Here is a 19,159-nt window from a genome sequence, read left to right as displayed (position 1 = left end):
TTAGTAACCACGATTCTACTGCCTCTTTGCTCTCCTCCGTTGTCCGGCACACCTTTACCATAAGAAAATTTGTACTGTAGTCGATTCCAAATCCCGCATTTTAACTTTCCTTAAACAGAGTTTGAAGCTGTCAGGAGTTAGAATTGGGTAACGCTAGCTAAGTTTGCATTACAGCTGTCCCAGATCTTGCTAGTAGTAGAATTACCGGAACTTGGGAAGAGCTGGAGCGGTCCTTCTCAATTCCCCTAGGCTCATGGTCTAACAGAGAGCCTGGGGTTTCATTCTGCCAGGCTGTAGTTGCACAGCAGTTTAGTTTCCCAATCTCTCCTTCTGAAGTGATTGCTACTCCCTGTCAGTCATCCACCATCACTGGTCAAAATGTGCCTGGACGGGTGTGTTCACCCTGATTAGAGTTAACTTGTTGGGGGGACCAGAGGCTGACTCAGGCTACAAGTGTTGCTTTAAAAAAAGTCCCAAGACTCATATATAGCTTATGAAAGCACACCTTTTCCCCGTGACCCTCTCTCTTTTTGCCCCATTGTGTCTTTTTATCCGTCTGCCATGCTCTTGAAGTACAGAGACCTTGTCCCTGTTACAGTCACTGCACTCTGTCCACACCGCATGGTGTCTGATACATGATAGGAGGGCAAATACGTGTTAAGAAAATGAATTTCCAGTAACCTGGCACTTCCCAACACAGATTCCAGGGGTGTTCTCCCTCAAAGAAGAGTTCTGCTCCCAAATGAACTTGAGAAATTCTACCAGTCTGTCCCACTACTGGAGACCCACCATGCACACCAGCAGTTTAAAGGCTCTGAGAAGTTCTGAGAAGTAAAGAAACCCAGTCCAGCTTTTCTTGAGCCTGAGTGAACGATTTCAGAGCCTCGTTACTCTGTTCCGTAGCTGTCTAAAATGGCAAATTACAATATATCATTGAAAGCTGTTGGCTTCCTTTGCCGTCCTCCACGTGATCTGAGATCATATCAGCGCCTGCAGCTGCTGTAACAGAGTTTGCTGCTGGTGAACATCTGTAGGGAAACAGACCCATCTCCGTGGTTTTCATTGTAGAACATCCGGTCTTTAAGGTACACTTCAGGCTTATTTTTCAGGTGTTACTTCTGTTGACGTTTCCCTTTTCTTTTGCTGACATTTTAAACAAACTTTAACAGGTGTGCTTTGGAAACACTTGGATGATAGCAGTCCCTTGACTGTTCGATGCAACTTGCAGCATGATCGCATAATCTTTTAAAAAGAAAGAACCGAAAGCCAGAAAAGAAACGTCTGTACTTGCTCTGCATGTAACAGCAAAATAACAATGAGGGGGAGAAAAAGAAAAAAAGCTGCACTAGATCAATAAACACTAGGAAATAAGACATACTTGAAATAAGTAGTGTCTGAATGAAATTGTTTTTTCTTGTTTTGTTTTTTTTTGGTGTCTTTATGATGTCGTTATAGTGCCAGGATTGTCATAAAATTTTGAACGGCATGAAAGCATTTCTATTCAGGTTATTTTTATCAAATTTTATGTCCAATTTGCAGTTCATAGAGAGAAGCTTGGAATGATACCATATCCACACACCCAAAATAGGAATCCTAATTCTAGAACATTTCTTACAAAGGACGTAGAGCTGGTTATTTGTATGTTTTGTTTGTTTTGAATGTCATTGGTCTTATGCTGTGCTCCAAAAGATAATACCACTCTTTCCCAAAGTGTTCAGACATCTGGGTAACAAGCAAGGAGTCAGTTTTCCAGATGTTTCGGTCTCCTGGGAGCTAAGCGCCCAAGCTGTCGCATTATCTGAGGAGCAGAGGGAAAGCCATGTTTTTCGTTTCTTCAGTTTTTGGATTTAGTGTTACTCATTTCAGGAATTTCTGGAAGTGTAATGCCTTGCATGCTAAACAAGATCAGACAGAAGGTGAGGGAGAATGGGGCAGGACGAGGAGGGCTGCTAATGATTTTATGAGGAGTTACTGACACAGTTTTGCCATTTGGAGATAGGATGCTTGAGTTTGGTGGAAATGGGCTTGCCGTCTGTCCCAGAGTGTGTTCTAAGAGATAACTGTGCTCTTCTGCCTTTTGTGTTTCTTCTCCCACGAGTGGCAAAACCACACGTACAGACATTCAGATGAAGTGGCCCAGCTCCTGCGATCATGCAGCTCAGTGTCGTTTCAGGCCGTTGTAATGGTTTGTGTTCCTCTTTTTAAAGATAATGGGAAATTCATCCGAGTTCCAGAAAGCAGTCAAGTTAGTGATCAACAGAGTGTCATTTGACAAAGATTCCACCGTCCAAGTCTTTGAGGCCACGATAAGGTAAAATAGTACATCAAACGGATTGAAGGCTGCTTTTGGGTGTGTAAGGAGAAAACTCCTGGAGGGTCCACCAGCCCCGGGGTCCAGGTAGGGAGTCCGTGCAGACCTTGTGGGCACTGTGTCCCTTTTTCATCTGCTTTGCATTGATTAAAACTGAAACAGTTGCCATTTCATTAATTATATTTGGGGCCAAATAGAAAGACACATTGTAATGCAGGTTTAAGATAGATGTCCCTTTAAAGGAGTTTTTCATTATTTCACTTTATGTCTGGTCTCATTTCCTCCACTGTGTCCTAGGAAAACCCCTATGTATTTCTGAAGGAATCATAGTTTCTCCTGTCACCCACTGCCTGCAGAAAACCACTGCTGACCATTTGGGTCTCCCTCCCTCTCCCTCCCTCTAATGTACTGGGCTCATGTTTTATATCTTGCCTTTTTAGTTTGATAGATTGCGACTGCCTTCCTATTCCATTTAAACTTTGAAAGTTGTATCACTGCATAACATTCCAGATGTAGCGTTTATTTAAAAGTAAAGTTATGAAAACATTTGTTCTGAAAAATGTCACAATCTGCTTCACCTCATTGGAGGGGGACCTGAACTCGTGGCTGCTGAGGGACTGAGATCTAAGCTGGGGGCGCCTGCCTCTCAGTCGGGTCATTCTCTCCTTCTCCTTCTCTTCCCCACCTTGCCTGTTTAGCAGAAGCTGGAGAATTGGACGTTGCTTGGCAGCCAGAACTACAAAAGTTACTTAGTGTTTGTTGTCTTGCTCTTTTCTGTTTTTTATTTTGCTAAGTTTTTTCCCCATGTGAGAGAAACCAAGAGTAGTTTATTAATACTAAAAGGTGTTATTTATTCTGGGAATGATTAGGACACTCCCTTCTGATGAGATGATGAAAATGACTAAACACTGTTACTACTTCAAGTGGGATTATTCTCAGTAGCCTCAGAAGAATGGTTCGCTTTCTCCCTTTCCATAATGCTGTTAGCTAACAATGATCATTTACTATCACGGCTGGAAAGAACTTCAGGGGGTCATTAAGTCCAGTCCCTCTGATTTCAGGCAGTGCTAAGTCCATAGGGGATCAAGCCTGCTTGTGTCATTCTGAGCTGCATTGTACACATTTACAACCAACGTGATTTTATTCTTCTTTTGTTTTTCCTGTCATTAGGGTCCTGGGAAGCCTTCTTTCTGCCCACAGAATAATAACTGACTCCAAGCAGCCCTTTGGTGACATGACGATTAAGGATTATGATAATGAGTTGTTGCATATGGCTCACGACCTGGCCGTGCGGCTCCTCCCTGCCTTTGAAAACACCAGGACAGGGATCCCCTACCCTCGGGTAGGTAGACGGCATCAACAGCTCACCACCTTCCCGAATTAAAACACTTTGTTGATGAATTTATTTGCGGGAAGGAGTGGGGCTGATGCGGAAGAGGAAAGCCATGTCCTTGAGAGAATTTGGCCCTAAATATGATAGAAATGGTTTTTAATTCATTCAGCATTTACTGGACACCTGTTGTGTGCTGGTCATACAGTGAAATTTTTTTTTTTTGTTTGTTTCCGGTACTTGGGCCTCTCACTGTTGTGGCCTCTCCTGTTGCGGAGCACAGCCTCCAGACGCACAGGCTCAGCGGCCATGGCTCACGGGCCCAGCCGCTCCGCGGCATGTGGGATCTTCCCGGACCAGGGCACGAAGCCGTGTCCCCTGCATCGGCAGGCGGACTCTCAACCACTGCGCCACCAGGGAAGCCCACAGTGACGTATTTGACTTAATCCTTTCCCTTAAGGAAGTTATGTTCCTGTGCTTTGTATTCTTAACCGTTTTTGCAGGTGGGATTTATATCCTCTGCTGCAAAACAGTGGGGGCAGTTTGTCTTCATTTCTGACTTGGGTCCATTTCCCCACATGTACGCTATAGGAGCTCAGCGAATGTTCTTTTGGACACTTCATGTGGCTCTTTCAAATAAAACCTGTACAGACCAGTAAGTTAGCTGCTGATTTAAATGCAAGGTCTGGAATGAGACTCTGTCTTTGTGGCATCTGATTTACCAAGTCCAGAACCCCTCTGAGAATTGAGTCAGCCTTTGGGTCAGCAACCAGTGGAGAATTGCCAGACCACTGAGCCTCAGTGATCAAACAGGCTGTCACTTGCTCGCTGGGTTCATTTCTCTCCCAGTCCAAGATTTGTTAATGTTTGCTGAGCAGGAGTGAGTTCATAGCAGCTCACTTAAAATTTCTACGTGGTTCCACAGCTTGCCTTTGTCCCCAGTGCCAAAGCCTGGTGCTGCATCACCATGAAGAGAACCTGCTGGGAAGAGGCAGATTAGTGAATAGCGTTACAATGATTCCCCCAAGACTTGCTCTTATTAATAACACAGGGCTCTGGTGTTCGTACTGCCTTGTTTGTGTCTTAAACTTACTCCCATTTTCCTTTTGAATGTAAAGTGGGAGGCAGCGGGCTGACTCGCCCTGTGGTGAGCTTGGTTCATGAGTGGAGTGTGGTCGCTGTAACCTGGTCTTCTAGCCCTGTGGGTTCCTTGACTTCTGCCACAAATCCTTTGTCTCTTCCTGTCCCCAGGTGAATCTAAAGACAGGCGTTCCTCCTGACAGTAATAATGAGACGTGCACGGCCGGCGCTGGTTCCCTGCTGGTGGAATTTGGGATTCTGAGTCGACTGCTGGGGGATTCCACGTTTGAGTGGGTGGCCAGGCGAGCCGTGAAAGCCCTTTGGAACCTGCGGAGCAATGATACGGGATTGTTAGGTGTGGGGCACCTGTGAGGCCCTTGGCACTGTGCACATCGCCCCCTTTCCTTTCCTCTTCTCTGGGGCCCTCCCTCCTTTCCACTCCTTCTTCCTTGTACCACTGAACCTGAAAATTGACAGCTCAGAGAGAAGGGCCCTCCCTCAGTGTCTGCCACATCTGATTTCTCCCTGTGACTTTTCACTTAGAGGGTGGATGGACGGTTTGATGGGACACAGTAATGCTCTTCCTATTTGAGGGCTCCCTTCTGATTTGAATCCCTTGGCATATTCCACTTGAAAATGATTGTTAAATGCTATAAAAAGAACTGCCTCGGAGGCAGATTATATTGCTTCAGTATAAGGTTCCAAAGATAGGAATTTAGAGCTAACTGGTAGAGTGACTTCTTCCTTTTAAAAAATCACGGCATGTGGTAGTAGGTTAAAAGCCCAGATTAAACCTGTATTAGATTTTATTTTTTTCCCTTGAGAATTTTGATCAAGATGTTATTAAAAAATTATTACGGAAAATTTCAAACATAGCGAAGTAGGAAAAAGTATAATGAATAATGAACCCCTATGTACTCATTATTTATCTTCAATGATTATCAGTATTTTACTAGCTCGAGATGTTATTTTAAAATAGGTTGTTTGCCTCTTGTAACTGTTTGTCTTATTTTGAGAAATATTTTCTTTTTGTCATCGGGAAGGAACTGGATTGGTGGTCCTGGAGCCTAGAGTGTCATTGCAAAAGCACTGCTTTTTAGAAGTGATCTTCGATTACTGTTCCTTAAGTTCTTCAATTTATTTACAAATTTTTTGTATTTAACAATAACAGTAGAAACAAAACAGTTGCCCCGTCATCCCATTACCAGTGTCACCCCAAACTGTCAACTTTAAAATTTTCCATAGGCCCTTGCAGCCTGTCATGTGCAACTTTTTTTTTTTTTTTTTTTTTTTTTGCGGTACGCGGGCCTCTCACTGTTGTGGCCTCTTCCGTTGCGGAGCACAGGCTCCGGACACGCAGGCTTAGCAGCCATGGCTCACGGGCCCAGCCGCTCCGCGGCATGCGGGATCCTTCCGGACTGGGGCACGAACCCGTGTCCCCTGCATCGGCAGGCGGACTCTCAACCACTGCGCCACCAGGGAAGCCCCATGTGCAACTTTTGTATACTTTCAAATTATAATATAGATATTTTTATTCTGCCTTTCATTTGGCAAATCATGCAGGTGGTTTCAAGTTGTTATCTTGCTTTCACAGTTATTGTCTTTAAAGTCTATATGACAGTCCATTGACTCTTCTGATGTTGGACATTTGGATTATTTCCGTTTTTCTTTTTTTTTCCATTTTACAGATAATGTAAATTATATAATTCATCATTCTCTGATGAACAACACCCTTTAGGCTTTTGAAATGCATTGTCAATCTGGAAAAGCAACACGACAAGCCTAGTTCTCTTGTGCATTAAATGTTTTCCCCATTTTTGTGTCAGTGTTGAAACACTGTATGTTCAGGAAGCTCTGGCCACCCATGCTGCTGATAGGACCGATAAAGACGAGAGGGCCACGCATTCATCCCTCCTCTTTCCTGTGAGGGACGAAAGTGCTGAGGAGCAGTGGGGCTGAAGTAGGAGGCCCTCCTGCCCCCACCCGGGGGCCCTGACGAGCTTTCTTGTTTTCACAGGCAATGTTGTGAACATTCAGACGGGCCATTGGGTCGGAAAGCAGAGTGGCTTGGGTGCCGGACTGGACTCCTTCTATGAATACCTCTTGAAATCTTACATTCTCTTTGGAGAAAAAGAAGACCTAGAAATGTTTAATGCTGTATATAAGAGTATTCAGAACTACTTAAGAAGAGGGTATGTCTCCTCACCATCTCTCTTACTGTCCCGTCAAGCAAATAGAATGTATTGTGAAATGTTCGTATTTTTCTCAACATAGATTCACAGGGTCTTTTGGTCTCTGCCCTCATTTTACTGCCTCCTTGTTGTTTGTTAGTCATTTGAGGGGGTGGTGAAGAGGTGTATTAGCTCTTTACTGCTGCGTAACAAATTACCCTGAAACCTAGTGGCTTAAAACAGCAAACATTATCTCACCCGTTTTCTGAGGGTCAGGAAGCCAGGAGCAGCTGGGCTGATCCAGGGGCTCTTACGAGGTCATCCACAAGCTATTGGTGAGGGCTGCAGCCTTGTCACGGCTCACTCAGGGCTAGAGGGTCCCCTCCTAGGCTTCAGTTCTTCACGTGCTGTGGCTGGAAGTGTCAGTTCCTTGCCACGTGGGCCTCTTTGTAGGCAGCTCATGGCAGCTGGCTTCCTCAGAATGAGTGATCTGAGAGAGATGGAAAGAGCGCCACCAGAATGGATGTCATATGCTTTCATGCCCTAATCTCAGAATGACAACCAGCACTTCTGCCGGACACTGTTGGTCACACAGACCAGGGCTGATGTAGTCTGTGAGGGTACTGCATAAGGGTGTGACAGCCAGGAGGCGGGGGTCACTGGGGGCCGCCCGGAGACTGGCTGCCACAAGAGTGCCACATCCCTCTGTTTCGCTGGTTTTAATTGCACATAGCGCTGTAATGCGGCACAGCTGTGTTGGTTCTTTCACTTTCTAAAGAAGTTAGGATTGATCTTTATACTTGATGAGAGAAAGGACAGCTGCCACCTTCTTTCCCTCTGTGTTTGTTTACAACAGCTTTGCTTGCCGCTTGTCAGTTGTGCGTTCAGGACGGCAGAAGAGAAGTACCATTGGAAGCTGCAGCGGCCTCGACCCTGGTGCCGCCTCTGCCTTCCCTGGGTCTTCCCTTGTGCACGTGTGTGTGTTAAGTGGCCAGTGCAAGTGATAGCTACTAGTTGCCTGCCCATTTCTACCCTAGCTGTTGTAGGATCATTCAAGTGATGTGTTTTAGTAAGAGGCTGTTTGGCCAGAGTTCAATCCTTTTCGATTTTTAAAGCCCCTAAATTTACTAAATTAGTAGTAATCACTGAGCTTCTTGCTCTGAGGTGTTCCTCCAGGCCCGTGGTGTAGGATTTTATTAGAGAAGAGACTCTTTTTTTTTTGTGCAGAAATAACCAGACTTCCCCACTCAGGTCAAAACTGACCCATGCTATATACCAAATTACGTGGAAGTATTTCTCAAACCTGATTGTCAAAGTGCTTTCTGCAAAATGCAGTGAAATCCCAGTGTGTTACCATGGCTGGGTTTAGAGCTTTTATCCTTTGGTAAGTGTCATCTTATGCTAGAGTCTTGTATTGAGAGGTAGAGGCAGCCTGTCTGCAAAGGTTTAAAGAATGAGTGAGGAGAAAAGGTTAATGTTGATTCCATCTAAGTGAAGCTGCCAGGGGCTGCTGGGGGACAGAGGCTGAGCTGTTTCTCTTTCCTCCCCTTTGGCCGCTCTGCGTGGCTCCTCAGTCGGGAAGCCTGTAACGAGGGGGAAGGGGACCCGCCCCTCTACGTCAACGTGAACATGTTCAGCGGGCAGCTGATGAACACGTGGATTGACTCTCTGCAGGCGTTCTTCCCAGGACTGCAGGTATTTCGCAATCCTGTGTGCTAAGAAATAGCAGTCATTGGGAAAGGGCTTTTTTTCCCCCCTCTGTTTTCTTTTTATGGTACCAGAACATTCTCTGGCTCCTTCAGATTTGGGAAGTGAATAGCACAGTACGTCCCCATTATTCTCTTTGGGCATTACTCCACACTAAATCAGTGCAAAGCCATGCCAGAAAAGTAACGGCGTGTGACTTTTGGGTGATTCATGGCTCAGTTGTCCGTTCTCCATTCACGAGTACAGCTAGCCTCTTGTCCTGTGCAGTTCTCAGGGCTTTGGCATTGATGGCCAGATGGGGGGTGGGGGTGTCTGTCTGGGATGCTCCTTTTGGGTTGGTTTTGTCTCCAGCCACGTTTGTAGGTCAGGTGACCAGTGGGGGGAAGGGGAAGCCCAGGGCCTGTGTCACGTCTTGCCGCTCTGAGAACAGTGTCTTAGCCTGGTGACCTGCGCCTTCCCTGTAGGTTCTGATAGGAGATGTGGAAGACGCTATCTGCCTGCACGCCTTCTACTACGCCATATGGAAGCGTTACGGGGCCCTCCCCGAGAGGTACAACTGGCAGCTGCAGGCCCCCGACGTGCTCTTCTACCCACTGAGACCTGAGCTGGTGGAGTCTACATATCTCCTCTACCAGGTACGAGAGCTTGTTGAACAGTAGTTTGTGTTGAAATGCTGGGAAGACTGTAGCAGTTGGTTCGTAGGGAACACTTGCTGACAGGTGGGGAATAGTGTTATTTCACAGCGACCGTTAGAGTGACCACCGGCCCAGAGCCTTGTTAGCGCTCAGTGTCTGTCCTGGTCGCACGGGACAGGGAAGACGTCTGCGGTCGTGTACGCGTTTGCCCTACATTCTGCAAAGCTGAGTCGTATCTTTACTGCAGGGCTTGTTCCTCACATCCTTCAATCAAGAGGAAGATTTGGTACTCTCTGTTTTCCAAATTTATTTGACCAAACAACTCTTGTTGGGGGACGCATTTCTGTCCTCAGGTACTGTGGAACCCTGGTCTGTGTAAAGTATTCAGACAGAAAAATTATTTTTCTTAGTTGGAAAGGGAATCATCTGGGATTGTCTGAGTGCCTACTTTTGTTTAATCGTTCAAAAACACATACAGTGTTCCCCTTTTGTGGAATTACTTGAATGCCAGAGGAAATGTCACTCTAACTGTGAAGAATCTTCTCCCCGACGGTTTAAGGCCGATATTTATACCTCTGGGCGTGCCGTACATATATACACATCAAGAGTCGTCAGCCATTCGCAAATTCAGCAGCACGAGCTGCTCACTTTCCAAGAAGCTGGCCCTCCGTGCGTTCGGCAGACGCGTGTAGTGGGCAGGCCCTCGCAAGGAGATCTCATGAGCTCTGGTAGTAGGATTAGTAGTTTAGATTTATTCCATAGTTTTTTTTAGCACCGAATCCTTGCCATTTGCTTCTGAAAAAGGGAGAAATCCTATGCAACTGGTAAGTGACTTCAGGTGTAGAGAGACCTTGTGAGTTGTATGTAAGCTCTCAGGGGTGGGGAGGTGGCCTCTGGTTTCGCCTCCCGGATCCCAGATCCCAGGGTAGAGTCCGGCCGCTCGCGCTGCGAGGGTGACACACTCGGGGGCTGGCTGCGTTCTCCTCTTAAGCTTAGGGCTGTTGCCTTTGGGTTGATGCCTCTTTGTTTTGTCACTGCTTCTTTCTCCTTGCAGCTTCTTCCTCATGCTGACTACTTTCTTAGAATCCAGAGAAATCTGTGGCTTTCTGCCCTGCCTTCGGAAGCTGCTCCGTGTGCCCTCCTAATCCAGACACAGCTGACCCTGTGCTCGTTTGCTTTTGGTGCTGCACAGTTGGCACTGGGCACGAATTATAGGTGATCCCCAACTTTCAAACTAGTTTTGGGATAAAAGTCTCATCTTCCCAGAGAATTTTTTTTTTTCCCCTAACGAAACCATCTATGAGCATGTGACAGAAGAGGAAGCAGCAACCCGGGGACTGAGTTCCTAGGGTGACTAGAGAGCACAGCACGTGGAGGCCTCCTTAGATACTTGAGAGTCGTCTTGTCCCCTAGCCCTTCTCACGGTGCTGTGGATGGAACGGGGGCCACGTCCTGTTGCCCTGTGCTTGCAGCTTAAGTGTCGAGCGAGTTCTGAGGCAACACAGAAACTGGATTTGTTCTCAGATACGGGGCTGTCAGTGAGGCGTTGTTTCATTTCTGATCATGATTGGGATCACGAGAGCCAAAGGCAGGGAGTTGATCTGCTCTGGGGCAGATCTTCTCGCCGCCCCCCCCACCCCGTTCAAGTTAAGCAGATTGGAGGTGCGCTTTGATGTGAACCAACAGAACACCTTAATCCTGTAACATTCGCGACCCTTCAGGATAAAGTGAACTGGCCCGTGCCTACCTTTGGACAGTGATTCGTCTCCTCGGGACCGTCCTGCAATCACCGCGATGTGTGTTGACGGCGTGTCTTCCAGGCCCCCGCTGGATCACATTCTCTCGTGTTCTCTCTAGGCAACCAAGAATCCCTTCTACCTCCATGTAGGAATGGACATTCTGCAGAGTCTGGAAAAGTACACAAAAGTCAAGTTAGTTTTCTAAGTTCCTTCCTTTTTCTGTTGGCCACTTTTGATTTCATTTGAGTTGTGCTGAGGTAATATTATTCTAGTTTGCATTTTACTTTTTAGAACAGGTCGTTAATGTTAATTTTGTAGGGAAATTGCTTACTTTTTGTGTAGTAGAACCTGCCCATTATAGTGGGAATTAAAATTTATTTTTCACCTTTATTCCTGTAGGGTTCCAGCAGACTATATGAGCTCTTTTTAAGTAACTTATTTCCCCTGTTATACAAATAATATATATACTAAAAAGTTCATGGAATATAGAAAATATAGAAGTAGAATATTATCACTGTAATCTCCACCTGCAGAGAGAACTACCATCAGCATTGAAGTATATAGTTTTATACTCTTTTATATATTTATATATAAATCTGTAATGTGTGTATATATGTATAAAAACTCTATTTCAGTTTTTTGAGATGTGCTTTTTTTTACCTAGCTATAATATCATGAGTATTTTCTTACAAAATATTGTCTTAGACTATCAAATGATTAGTCAGTCTATACAAGTATTGGGACACGAAATTTAAATCAGTCTTTTTGAATTTGCTGCGAGTCATTTTCTTGGTGTCCTGTTATGCTTTTGGCAAATACTGTCCTCCACCCCCACCCCCCTTCCGCTGCCATTAACCTGATGATTCGGCAGCCAGACCACTTTTTAATGAAGTTTGCAGACAATCTAGGCTGGAAAAGGACAGCCCTTAAACCTACCCTAATTTGTTTCTCATGTGGGGTTTGATGCCTTGGTGGCTCTGTGAATAGGCTACTTCTGCCTCTTCAGTTAATGAGCAGGTGGGAAGGAGCAGAGGTGGGCCTCACTGGCTGATTGTTCTGTAGGTGTGGCTACGCTACGCTGCATCACGTCATCGACAAATCCAAAGAGGACCGGATGGAGAGCTTCTTCCTCAGCGAGACCTGTAAATACTTGTACCTGGTATGTGTGTTGTCAGATTAACCCAGGAAGTGCTCCATTGTGCTGACAGCAAGCACTCCTCCGCCTTCCATCTAACATACGCCACCAGGCGCTGCTCCAGGCTGGACATTTCGCTGGCCCAGGGGCGCAGTACTGTCGGAGCAAAGGCACGTTGCTCTCTGCTCCGTGGTTCCTGACCTAGTACGGGAGGCACTGCCGAGTACACACATAGACACTCTTTGGGTTACACGTTGTGTGAAGCGCAGGTAACGGTTCCTGGGGGACCACCCGCTGGCCGCGTGGTCCTGCCACCAGGTCCTGTGGGCACCGAGGTCTCCCACACCGCACAGTGCGGCCAGTCCGGTCGGCTGCCGAGAGCCTGGCGGGCATCCCATCCGGCAGCCGTGGGGTCCGGGGTATTCACAGGGCAAGTTCTGGAGCGAATGAATGGAGGAGACCCCCAAGGTGTTCCTGGAGAAAGAACTCAGGGTTGTGGGGGGTGGCAGAGGGGGAGGACCCAGGCCGACCCTGTTCTCATCCTGGGAGCCGTGTGAACACGGGGCAGCTGTGCCGAGTGTTCTTCCTCGTTTGTAAAATACCTGAGGTGCCTGTGAGGTTTCCTCCGTCTCTGAGAGTTCTGCGTTCTTCCTCACGCATCGTTTACCGCACGCCTGGGTTAGGGGTCCTTTCTAGATGCCCCCGCTGCGCCCTCCTCCACCCCCCACGCCCACTGCTGAAGGAAGGACTGCCTGGGGTGCCCTGTGCCCTCAGAGCCCACACAGGAGTGCACCACGCGGTGGCACGTGTGTCAGGCCCTGGGGACCTGGTGAAGGATAAACCACCGACCTCCTTCTCTCCAGGCTTTTCCAGTTTCAGGCCTAGGTGCATGTGAGCTGGGGGTAGTTCCAGGATTCCAGTGCTGGAACTCTCCAGAGAGCGTGGGGGCATCATCTAGGGCTTTTACAGATTAGTGGCGCTTGGGTTATAGGCCCGGGCTTTCTAATCTCTAGGTCTGGGCGGGATCGGGGAAGTCCAGGTGTCTGAGTTTCAACACAACTGGGGATTCCGCCCCGCAGCCTGAGTTGGCCTGAGAGCCAAGCAGGTTCTTGTCCCTAAGTAGTCTTAACTCAGCCGCCCTATGAATTGGTTCCAAACCTGCTACAATTGTGTCTGTTTTCTTTTCTTTTTTCTACTAGCTCTTTGATGAGGAGAATCCAGTACACAAATCTGGAACCAGATACATGTTTACAACTGAGGGACACATTGTATCTGTGGACACACATCTCCGGGAGTCACCCTGGAAGGAGTTCTTTTCTGAAGAGGGAGGGCGGGACCCAGTGGGAAAGTCGGGGCACAGGCCGAGACCTCATGAGCTAAAAGTCATCAACTCCAGCTCCAATGTAAGTTGCTTTCTCCAGGGGTGGTTTGCAATTGGAGGAAGAGAAAACACTACTCATCACATTATCATCCAGAGTGTCTGACAGAATATTCATGGCACACTCGGGTTGGGTAATTTGAGAAGAGTCTCAGAAAGAGGCCATTTCTGTAGCTATAAATAAGACCCTGAAATTTATATTAGGCCATGGAGTGTAGATTAAGCGAACAAAGCGTGATTGAGAGGAAAGGGTAAAACAGGAGGAGAGAGAATATCATAGCCAACGTTTATTTACAGAGCTTACCACATGCTAAGCACTGTGCTAAATGCTTAAGTATGCTAACTTCTCATAGCAGCCCTGTGAGGGGTGGGTATCGTAATATCCCCACTTCACAGACAGAAAAAGGGAGGTACAGAGAGGGTCAGGTCACACGGTGGAGCTGCGTGGTGGAGCCCGGATTTGTATTGAAGGAGACACTTGTCTGATAGACCCGATTCCATTGTGCCGGGCACCAGGGATGCGGGCCGGTCAGAGGGGTCCTGGTGCTGGATGGGCCCAGGGCCCAGTGTAGAGACCGGTTCCCCCCGGGTGCTTGTCAGTAGGAGGCTGTGTGAAGTGCTGTTGAAACACCGAAGAGGGAGGAATTATTCTGCCAGGAAAACAAGGAGGGCTTCACTCAGGAGGTTGCCTCTCAGTAGCTCCTGGAATGATGGGGGGGGGCTTCCCAGGAGGGACGCTCTGGCAGAAGGCACAGCACCTACAAAAAGCACGAGTGGGGGGCGTTGGGACCAACTGAAGAACCTGTCGGTCTCGATGTTGCAAAGTTGAGGAGCAGGGTGTGTGAGTTCAGGTACAGAGCAGCGAGCAAATGTTTCTTTGAGGAAGAGCATGAATATATGTGGAAACTTTCCAGGCAGCACGTTTGGTTCTCACACTTAAATCCCCTTTGAGAGAGAGAAGAGCAAAAAAGCCTTTAATTTAAAAAAATTAGTAAATAAGTAACACTCTTAAGCATTTAGGTTTTAGCTGTGGATGAGAAGAGCAACAGACTCAGAAAAACAACAGTATTTTCAAGTAGCTGAAACATTGTTTGCGATTCTGGGTGAATTGAGGACCCAAGGGGCGCAGGTTTTAGTCCCGGCCCCTCTTCACTTGGATGCATGTGTTTTAGCCTCCCTGGGTTTCCATTTCTTCACTTGTGAAGTGAGGAAATTAAATTACATCAGTGGTCCTCAACTGGAGGTGACTTTGCTCCTCAAGGGACATTGAGCAATGTCTGGAGACAATCTTGGTTGTCACAACTGGGGCTTAGGGGCAGGGGGCATATAGCGGGAGGCCCAGGGATGCTGGTGACCATCCCGCAGTGCACGGGACAGGCCCCAAGTGTTGACAGTGCCAGGATGAGAAACCCCAGGGGAGGTCATCCAGTCACATCTGAGGAATTGACACATGGCGTCTTAACTCAAAATTCGAATTGTCCCTCATTCACTTTCTTTCTAGTGCAATCGTGTTCCTGACGAGAGGCGATATTCCCTGCCCTTAAAGAGCGTCTACATGCGACAGATTGACCAGATGGTTGGCTTGATTTAATCTGCTCTCCCCTGTGTGGCCTCATCTGAAACTGGACCTAAAACAGCTGAACCCAGGCCAGGCTGAGACCCAGTCCGAAGAGGAGGCTAGGCGTCTGGCTGTCCACGATGGTGTAGGAATCTCTGTCCAGCTCCCCAGCCGCATCTGGTAGATTCTTGGATACTTTAGCGTTTCTCTTCTGTTCAATAAAATGCCCTGTTTGTCTTAAGGATGTACTTTGAAGTGAGAAGGTACGTAGGAGTTGGCTTCTTATGACGTGCGGATGTTACTGTGCACCGTGGGTGGGCCTCTTTGGCTGGATCTCCAGACCTTCCTACTGTGGAATCCGTCGAGTCTTCTCTGCCGGCGCTTGTGTGACCGCTGCCTGGCCGCCTCTCTGCCAGAGGAGTGTGAATGAATTTCTGTGCAGCAGGGCCTGCGGTTCCCCTGACATCCCTATTTACTGCATTCTGTCATCCTCTCTCTCTTATTGGATAATTGGGCTGTGTCCCAGGTCTCCACCCACGGTTGTCGGTCACATGGGGAAAAATCATCCAGTTATGCATTTGCGCCCCATGCAGTTCGTCACGGTGTTGACAGATTATTTGCTCACGAATTTATCCGAATTCTAACAGGCAGTCTCTTAAGTTGTCGCCTCACAGTTTAAGAGCTTAACAGGTAGATCTTTTGAATGGTGTTCTACATTTATTGTGAACTCACCTGAGGATCGCCCATAGTTTCAGAACCAGGTGCCTTTCAAGGGAGAGAAAAATACCTATGATCGTCTGAGCTTTCATCTGTCTTATATTTACTAACCAAGGATTATCAGTTCCGACCACGTTTGGGTTGGAATTGTTTCCTTTTTGTTTCCTGTGTCTAGTGCCAATCAGCTAAGTCAGGGAGAAAGAAATGATCAGGTGACTTTCTGGCATCCTTGAGCCATTTCTCTGTGCAATGCAGGCTTTTGATGGGTGCCTTATACTCTTTTGGTTTGGGCCACTGGATGTCACAGCTGCTGCTATGATTTTAACCGCCTTGTTTTGTATTGCTACATGGTGTGACCACAGCGAAAGGGGCATGGGATGGATATCAGGCAGGTTCTGGAAACTTCTTGGCCAGTCCTTGCCTTTCAGCCTGATATTTTAAGCAAGCATACATAAAGAGGAAGTTGTGCTAAAACGCCTCTTTTCTTTGTTGGTATTATTTCTTTAGTGAGCACGGAACTGTGTCTCTTTGAACTGTGCAGAGGGCTCAGAGAAAGCAGAACCCTGAGCTTTGGCTTCCCTGTAACGTCAGAGGTTGAAATGAACCTCAATAGAAAGGGTAGGAAGTCTCTTAGAAACCTCCAGTTTCACCTGTCGTGTGGCTCACCCGTCACCGCTAGGATACTTCAAATGATTTTATTTTCGTCTTTTTAAAGCTAGAAAGGAATGCTGTGTAAGCCATTGCATTTTCAGTCAAAAGGGAGGAATTTTATTCTTGAAAATTTAAGTGTTGCTGGTTTTAAAATAGATATCTAATTCAGTTCTTTGAGGTTTTTAGAAGAGGGATTTTCAGTAATAAACGTCACCTCTGTCTTTTAAACATTTACTGTGCAAATGTTTTAAAGAAAAAAAATCAAATGCTTCTGTTTTACATTTTTTCTTCATTTCAGAAGCATTCTGTTTGTCAACATTGTCTCATCTACTGAACAGAAAAGTTTCTTTGAGAATACTCTATATATTTAAAATATTTTCATTGCCTCAGTAAACCCAAAATATCCCCTTTTAAAGACACACACCTGCATGAGCATCCCTGCACCTGTTCTCCAGGTAAACCAAGGTGGGACTATAAATGAGCTGTTTGGGAGAATGGGGCACCTCAGGGAAGAAAGTGGGCCCTTTGTGATCACACTGTTAGGTTATCGCACCCCAATGTTCCCCCTCCTCTGGGCTCAGGTATCCCATCTCCCTCCCGCTCTGGAACAGGGACCTGGGCCTGAGTGCCACAGAGGCACCTCACGGCTACAGGCTGGCATGAGACATGTTTTGTATTAAGTCTCAGACCCCCTTGGCTTCCAGGCACTGGACTTGTACCAGTCGTGAGTCCGAGGGTGAGCGACCCATTCTCACCCCGGTTGCTGAGCTTCCAGACTGCCCAGTCTGAAGTTGGATGCCATGTAGTCAGTGACTAGATGCCAGAATGCCCGTCTCGTGGCTAGTTACGGAGAAGGTCCTTTGAGCCACGTTCAAAACTTGCTTTCTCTTTAAAGGTCAGAGTGTCAACAACTGTGATATGTCCTTCAGGGTCTTTGCTGTTTCTTCTGGGTCGTGGGAGATCAGGAAGGCGAGGGCTGAGGAGGGGAGTGTCAGGGAAATTCCCTTGTGATTTGCCCTAGGAGCACCCTGATTCCAAACATTCCATGCTTTGGAACAGCTGACAGCTTGCACCATCCTTGCAATCCTGTGTGTAGCTAATGTCTAGACTCTGCTTTGGTTCACACAATGAAAGTGGTTTCGCCAAACCTTTGTGGGAAGCTACCTTATAGCTACCTTTGTGGGTGGAGTCTAAATGTCCCACCACAGAGTTCTAAATTGTTCCAGGGCAGGCTTCGCTGGCTGAGATGCTGTGACTGAGGAACTCCGTTTCCTGGAGGAGGAGGTGATGAAGGAAGTGTTTGCTAGCTCTCCAATTGTCCTGGCCTTGGTGGAAATCCAGCTTCCATGTTCAAATCTTCCCTTCAGAACTTGGAAATCTTGCGTCAGAACTTGCTCTGTGTGACTGCTCTGTGCGACTGAATCCCCAGGTTCTGAGGCTGTCCTGGATCATGGGGCGTGTGCACATCAGTCCAATAGTTTTCTGTGTGTTTATGCACCAGGATGGTGTCTGTGCAGATGGAAATTAGCTCCCTGGCTGGATACGTGCAATCTGAGGGTCTCAGCTTGATTCCTCTCTCGCCTCCCTGCTGTGTCCTCCACCAAAGAAAAACATCCCTCTCAGCTATTTTCTTAGCTCAGTTAATGAATGATTACAAACTGTAATCCTTCACTTTGGGTTTTGTAGACAAAATATCAGAAGTTCTTTTTTTCTAGAGGTCTTTCTTTCTTTTTGCCGACCGCAAATTTAATGCTGGTGACCAGGTCGGGCCGGATGATTGCCCCAGCCCTAGAGTGGCTGAGCAGGGACTTTAGAAAAAAAAAGTCTTGATCTTTCTTTCCTTTTCCATTCCCAGACATCCAGCTCCTTCTCTAGTGCCTGTTCCTGCAGGGCAGGGACTCTTGTGAAAGTGAGAAGGTGAGTCGGCTGGGCTGTGTGTCCCCAGGTTTTGCAGGGCTCAGGGTTACGTTCCCACTTGAATTTACATGTGAATCTGGCGAGAATGTTAAGTACCTGTGGACCTTCCTGATTTGTTTGTTACCCACCTTCCCTCTTACTGAGAGGCAGAGAAATAATATTTTTAAAGGTATTTTGTTTTAGTTTTAAATAGCAAAACACAGGCTGCATTTTTATTTATTATGCACAAGAAAGGTAAATATGTTTTTACACACACAAAAAAATCTAGAGTTGGAAACTCTGGGAAAAACCTATTGAAATATACAAATGCTTCTCTCTGTAACGTGCAATATGCTTTGCAACTATAGATGATATTTTATGTTTAATCTGTAAATAAGAAATGTATTTAAATTAAAAGGGAGCTTTTTGTAAAAGGACCAAATGTTCTTTATAAATGTACTAAGAAATATCTTGCTCTTTGAAATTTATTAGGATTTTTATGAGTAATTTTTATTAAAAGATTCTTTTTTTTTTGAGTTGTCATTTTGTTTCTCCTTTATATACTCACACATACACATTATATAGAGGATAAAGAGGGGAGCAGAGTCTATAAAACAGGATGAATAAAAACTTTATTTTGTTTCCTTACAGCTAAGCCCTGAGTAATACCACTTCAGGCTTGTCTGTCATACCTTCATTTAACCGTCCTTCACTCAGAGCCACTTTTAATGACCTTTGTCCTATCCCTAACCTCTTCACCTTAGCCTCCTTTCTCCCAGGCCTGACTCACTCTCAATTCTTGCTGCCATTTACCTGAGTCTCTCTAGAACCTGGAAGGAATTCTTGGTGTT

General features: G+C 46.5%; 1 protein-coding gene across 3 annotated transcripts in view; it reads left to right on the top strand.

Moving 5' to 3' along the window:
- Nucleotides 1-18,841, top strand: part of EDEM1 (ER degradation enhancing alpha-mannosidase like protein 1) — a 28,230-nt gene extending 9,389 nt beyond the window's left edge. For all 3 annotated transcript variants that reach the window (XM_060161313.1, XM_060161311.1, XM_060161312.1), the window contains 10 exons: nucleotides 2,208-2,311; nucleotides 3,482-3,653; nucleotides 4,893-5,076; nucleotides 6,739-6,913; nucleotides 8,467-8,587; nucleotides 9,064-9,234; nucleotides 11,092-11,165; nucleotides 12,036-12,132; nucleotides 13,308-13,511; nucleotides 14,988-18,841. In XM_060161313.1, coding sequence (XP_060017296.1) covers nucleotides 2,208-2,311; nucleotides 3,482-3,653; nucleotides 4,893-5,076; nucleotides 6,739-6,913; nucleotides 8,467-8,587; nucleotides 9,064-9,234; nucleotides 11,092-11,165; nucleotides 12,036-12,132; nucleotides 13,308-13,511; nucleotides 14,988-15,077 — 1,392 coding nt within the window. In that variant the 3' untranslated portion in view covers nucleotides 15,078-18,841. The remainder of the gene's footprint in view (nucleotides 1-2,207; nucleotides 2,312-3,481; nucleotides 3,654-4,892; nucleotides 5,077-6,738; nucleotides 6,914-8,466; nucleotides 8,588-9,063; nucleotides 9,235-11,091; nucleotides 11,166-12,035; nucleotides 12,133-13,307; nucleotides 13,512-14,987) is intronic.
- Nucleotides 18,842-19,159: the final 318 nt, after the last annotated feature.

Source organism: Lagenorhynchus albirostris, chromosome 10 (genome assembly GCF_949774975.1).
Source record: "Lagenorhynchus albirostris chromosome 10, mLagAlb1.1, whole genome shotgun sequence".
NCBI lineage: Eukaryota > Metazoa > Chordata > Mammalia > Artiodactyla > Delphinidae > Lagenorhynchus > Lagenorhynchus albirostris.
This window is presented reverse-complemented; position numbering and strand designations above follow the sequence as displayed.